Source organism: Malania oleifera, chromosome 1 (assembly GCF_029873635.1).
Source record: "Malania oleifera isolate guangnan ecotype guangnan chromosome 1, ASM2987363v1, whole genome shotgun sequence".
Classification (NCBI taxonomy): Eukaryota; Viridiplantae; Streptophyta; class Magnoliopsida; order Santalales; family Ximeniaceae; genus Malania; species Malania oleifera.
The window spans coordinates 1407431-1413135 of NC_080417.1; the positions used below are offsets into that span (position 1 = coordinate 1407431).

General features: G+C 36.0%; 1 protein-coding gene across 2 annotated transcripts; it reads right to left on the reverse strand.

The window, feature by feature from the left end:
- Positions 1-373: 373 nt before the first annotated feature.
- On the reverse strand, positions 374-3547 carry LOC131151588 (WUSCHEL-related homeobox 8). 2 transcript variants are annotated; one of them, XM_058102840.1, is made up of 3 exons: positions 3120-3547; positions 1968-2498; positions 374-689 (listed from the first exon to the last, which is right to left on the reverse strand). In XM_058102840.1, the coding sequence occupies exons 1-3, from the start codon at positions 3349-3351 to the stop codon at positions 598-600; spliced, it is 855 nt and encodes a 284-aa protein (XP_057958823.1). In that variant the 5' UTR covers positions 3352-3547; the 3' UTR covers positions 374-597. The 2 variants fall into 2 exon arrangements, with proteins under 2 accessions (XP_057958823.1, XP_057958831.1); XM_058102848.1 differs by having other exon boundaries at positions 374-1879.
- Between the last annotated feature and the right edge of the window lie 2158 nt (positions 3548-5705).

Sequence of the window (5705 nt, forward strand, 5' to 3'; positions counted from 1 at the left end):
TTTTGCCTAGAGGTTACGCGCTTATCCTATTGTTTTTGCATGGTTTGATCTCTTTCAATAGTCAAAAACTTGAGAATGTGTAGGAGAGAAAATCCAACTTATGGCAGAAAAGGAATTAGCTTTACACTTATTCAAGTTTGTACGGAGAAGGGAAACACGCCAACCACCACCCCAGACAGAGAGAGAGAGAGAGATGTTGAAGGAAGAAGTGAGTAGAGACTTGGGTTTAAAATCTCCTTTCCCTTTACATGCTTCAAATTCTTGCTCGTTCAAAAAACAAAAAGAGTAATATGGTCCAGACATTCCTGACCACAAGTAAATATCGTCAGCAGAAGATCTAATCAAACAGAAAACCAAATTGAAAATAACCATAAGGCCATAAAGAAGAGTATGCATCCATTCTCTGACAAAAACAAAGTCCATTAATATCAACAAGCTCTAATTACTCTACTCCTATTTATGTCAGGCGCACGTGTTTGTCCATATATATATTTCCCCAAAAAGATGTCTTTTTGCTTTGGTAGCCATCGAACTCAGTAAATTAACCCAAAATATGATTTTTGTTCGACAGAAAATAACAAGCACCACGATGGGCTTTTAGCCTGTAATGTTGTAGTTTTCTGCTCCCTGCTGCTGATACAGACCATAGCTCCCTGACACTTCCAACTTCTCAATCAAGTGGCTGCTCCCTGCATTTTCCACACAACCCAGGCATTTTAAATTTGCAGTTCAAGATTGGAGTGAAAATGGATATAAGATAAAAATGAAAAATTCATTTGAAATATATATATATGTACTTTACGAACAGCAATTATGACAAGAATACTTGATTAACAATCATACTTATAATTTCATACAAGCATGAACCCAAATGCCCCTATATCATGATAAAAATTTCCAGTAAGTGCCCTAACATTTTTCCTAGGTCTAATCAAGATCTCTGCTAAGGTTACTGCTGCCTAATAAACTCTCATATAATCTGTAGACAATCCACCATGCCACTTGTTGAGTTGTGGTTCATATTGAGAAGTTTATCCACTTGAAGGCTGCCGGTCTTGAGCCCTTCATGTGCGAGACCTCCCTGTTTACTTAAAGTAAGTTTAAGTAGTGGTATGTTGGGGGAGTGTCTGCGGTAGCATATAATGGAACAATGTAATTTTATTATCATATGAGTATATTTTGAGATTATCATATGAGACTATACAAACATTATATTCGATGATTGAAAACTAAGACAATTTTTGTTTAATAGTGAAAATTAGACAGGCACTCTGGACACAGACACATTAATTAACCATGTAAATTTGTATTCATTCCCCTTTTGAATTTCTCTATTTTCATATTTGCTGTGTGCCTGTAAGGGTATAACCCTAGGGAGTAATATGCAACACCACTACTATACTAATAGCTGCTATGCAATAACAAGAACTCTAATTAATCTGACGGCTTGTAACCAATGGCAGTATACATGAATTCAGTTGCATCACTCATTCTCTACAAGATTGGAGGGAGAGCAGTTCTTGAGAATGCTGCAGAATAAGAAGTGGGAAATCATGTTGTAGGAATTTTTTTTTTTTTTTTTGGAGGGCTAAGATGTTCAGAAGGACCAAGGACTCCACTCCGGCAATAGAGAAATGTATGAGCGTCAGCAGTTTAGCACAAGAGAACATGGGATGTGGCCTGGGATCTAGCAGAAGGCATGACCTACTTAGTGCAGAATAGGGAAAAAACCATTGCACCCAATCCCTTTCAGCATTCTTTTATAAACGCTAGCTACACGTTTGATATGCAAGTATAGAATGAAATCAGACGAAATGGAATGGATCTTTCATTTTCTTCATTCAAATTTTCTTTCTCTTCATTTCCGCCTCATTCCATTCTGCAAATCAAACATGACCTAAATCATTTGGTTTCTATTCACATGTTAGAAATTATAGAAGAGAACAGAAACTGAAGGAGATGCATACTTGGGTCTGATAGCGCACTCTCATAGAAAGATATTTGGCCCAAGCTCCTGGCAGGTTTGGAACCGTCTCCAGAAGGAAACATAGTCTCGGCTTTGTTGAACTGAGGATCCACAGAATGCATCTCAGAACTTCTCTGTGGGCTTTGGAAGCACAGATCCTCCGCCCTAGGAACAGGGTTTTTCTGAGACTGGAAATCCTCCGGCTTCGTCTTCTTCTCCTTGGGCGACTCGACTTCCGTCTCGACTTCGGACTCGGCATTGCTTGGTGCAGCAACATGTTGCTTCCTCTTAGATCGAGCACGCCTGTTCTGGAACCAATTATAGACGTTTGTCTCAGAGATTTGGCCATGTTGAGATAGTTCAGATGTTATGTCTTTGATCTTTTGCTTGCTTGGAGTTCCAGTCCCTTGATCAAAGATGCTCTCGAGAATTTGAAGCTGTAGGGGCGTAGGAGTCCACCGTTGCCTGGAGGGAATTTTGTGACCAACAGAAGCCACTGATGGATCACAGTATAGACTTCCCAGACTAGCTCCTGAGCAAGAGCAAATTTCTAGTTAACAGAGGAAACCAAGCAGCGGAAAGAAAAATTCATATGGTTAAGAGGGCAGAGAATTAGAGTAAAAGAAGAAAATTGTAGACAGGAGATTGAACAATCACGACTCTATGCATACCATCCCCTTCAAAACTATGTTCATTAATATCTTCCAAAGCTATTAATTAAGAGAAATAGAAAGAATTAAACGAATTAGAGGAATTCCAAAACTAAAATTACGGCCAGTGGACCAAAATTATGAAATTACTTATCCAGAAGCAGCTCCTTGAATGCAAATTCAAAATTTTCCCCAACTAATTTCGAAAAAGAACAGGTCTTCCCAAACCAAAACCCCAAGAAAAAACACCAAACGGGTCCCAATCTTTGATGCAAATTCAAAGGCTTCAGTGGAGCTAACACTGAAATAAACCCTAAAGCAAGCGATCCCCAACAAAGAAAATGATGAAAATGTTTAGTAGAAGAAACCGGAGAGAGAAGCAGACAGATTTAATTTATTCGAATAGAATAACGGAAGGCATACAGCTGACACGAAATCATCCATGTAAAAAAAGCAGAAATGCGCAGAGAGAGAGAGAGAGAGAGAGAGAGAGAGAGAGAGACCGGAGAGATCGAGTTGCGCGGAAGAGAGGGTTCTGTGCATCTCGACAAGGATCTCGCAAATGGTGGCGTAAACAGAGATTTGCTTGCGAAGCACTTCCAATTGTTCGTCCGTCATCACCTTCACGTACATCAATCCTCCATTCCCAGCATCTCCCCCATTCCCATTCCCACTCCCATGCTGTAGCTGCTGCCTCTGCTCCTTCTGCTGTTGCTGACCCTCCCACACCATCATCGCCTCTCCCTTCTTCTTCTTCTCTTGCACTCTCTCTTTCTTCCTCCTCCTATTCCGTCTTCATCTCTCTCTCTGAATTTATATATGCGATAATATGAAGAAGATGGAAGAAAGAAGCGGAGACGCGGAGTCCCAAAGCACCGAGCGCAATGCATTTACCAATAGACCATTTTGGGCCTCTGATTTCTCTCCCCCCTTTTGAAACTAATAAAACCCAATTTATCCAGCTTTTAAAATATTAACTGCATAATAACTTATTCATGTTTTTATTTTATTAATTATTTTTTAAAAAATAGATTAAAACCAAAAGACATTAATTTTTTATGAGATTTGATAAAACGAAAATGACATTTCTTACCGTTTCAAAAATTTTAAGAATCTCTCTTGAGGTTTCAACAATTCCAATAGCTACCCTTGAAATTTATCAAAAAGACATCAACCTTTCCTTATACCTTGCAAATAGATAGATTTTTTTTTTTTTTTCTAAGAATATTCGGCCTTTTTAACAAAACCCAATAGAGGTTTGTGTCTTTTTTAAACTTAAGAAGAAGTTTATGATAATTTTGAATCCTCAAGAATGGTATTTATCTTGTGTCAAACCTTATAAGAGGTGAGTGTCTTTAAACTAATCATCTATACTTGTTTTTAAAAAAACCAAAAAAAACAAATTAGGTTCAGAGATATTGATCTCTCATGAGGTTTGGTAAAAAGATAATGACATTCCATGAGATTTCAAAATTTTCAAAAACTTCCCTAAAATTTGTCAAAAAAAAAAAAAAAAAATCTTGTATTTTACAAAAGATAATTTTTTTTAGAAAAAATCTGAGTTTTTTTTAGTAATTTTGAGGAGAGATTTGTGATATTTTTTAAATCTTAGGTGAGACCAGTGTTATTTTTTAAATATTAGGTGAAGTATTTATCTTTTTGCTAAACTTTAAAAATGCTAAATGAATTTTGCTAAAAATTTATTTGAACTCGGACTCCCAACCCACTCTGTGAACTACAAAACTAATTATTTGAATTAATAACATGGAATCATAAATATTTTGCATAAATTTTTGTAATGTTATATTATCTATGTATGGTATGACTCTCAACATTAAAATTGGATTGAGACAAAAATTACTTAATTAATAATTATTACTAAATTAAAGTGAAATAAATTAAAATTTCAGGGACTAGTATGTAATTTAATTAAAAAAAATTAATTGAGGTGGGGGGAGGGATCAGATACATTATATGGTATGATATGGGTAGCACAGAAATCTTCTGGGATTTTGACGCGTGGCAGTGCAGTGATGAATCGTATAAAAAGGAAAGGTTAGAGTGGAAGACGGAAGTCAACTTGGACAGGAACGGACGCTTTTGGCCGAGGAGCAGGTGCTTTTTGGAGCACCGTGCACCCTCACCCAACCCTATCCAACATGGTCTCAGTCTCGCACGTGCCACTCCCACTCCACGTGCATATTAATTAATTAAATATTCCACGCTGTAATTGTACATTGCACCACGTGGGAAAATGGGCTCAACGGATTATAGGCTTTCTCCAATCAAGGCTTTTTAAAATTAAAACCCTAATTAGACAGGATCCCACTTTTAATCCGTCAAGGATACACTTTTTCATATTTGTACGAGGAGAGATGTACCTAGTATACTTGCATGTGATTTTCTACCCATTGGACCATGAAAATTATAATTTCAAAAAAGAAAATTATTACTTATCTTTAAAAAAAATTGATTAGATCAATGCTAAGTTTTTTTTTTTTTTTCCAAAATTGTGACGATAAAAAAAAGACATAGATTTAATTAATAGAAACGTTCGATATCACATGAATTGGATAACATAGTATATCATGTTTAGGGGGTAATAAAACGGATTAGCGGGTCGGGTTTGACTAGTCGTGAATAGGTAGGAGTTAAATAGGTTCAAGTTAGGTTCGGATTGATCCGTTTACTAACGGATGACTAACATATAAATCTAAGTTTACCCATTTAATAAATGGGTACCCATTAAGAACCCGTTTAAAAATATAATTTAATTATTTTTAATTTTAAAAAATATTTCATATAAATCGACATAATTTTTTAAAAAAATCCTTTATTTATTAATATATTAACAAAAAAATATAAAATGTAGAAAATGATACATCTCTTTAATTAATATTATTTTAATGTAATATATAGGCTACTTGACGGGTACCCAACCCAAACCCGTATAACCTGTTTATTAAACAGGTTGAGATTTGTATTGACTCGTTTATAAATGGATCATGTTTTACTAAACCTGAACTCAATTTAAACGGACGCAGCACGGGTCACTCAATAAGTTCCGACCCATTTTGCTACTCCTTCAT

What these genes read in the sequence shown, in the direction of transcription:
- LOC131151588 (XM_058102840.1), bottom strand. Translation starts at nt 3,351, where the DNA reads ATGATGGTGTGGGAGGGTCAGCAACAGCAGAAGGAGCAGAGGCAGCAG. An exon ending in CGCGCAACTCGATCTCTCCG is followed by an intron (nt 2,499 to 3,119) that starts GTCTCTCTCTCT and finishes GCTCTTGCTCAG; the next exon opens with GAGCTAGTCTGGGAAGTCTA. An exon ending in GAGTGCGCTATCAGACCCAA is followed by an intron (nt 690 to 1,967) that starts GTATGCATCTCC and finishes TGGAAAATGCAG; the next exon opens with GGAGCAGCCACTTGATTGAG.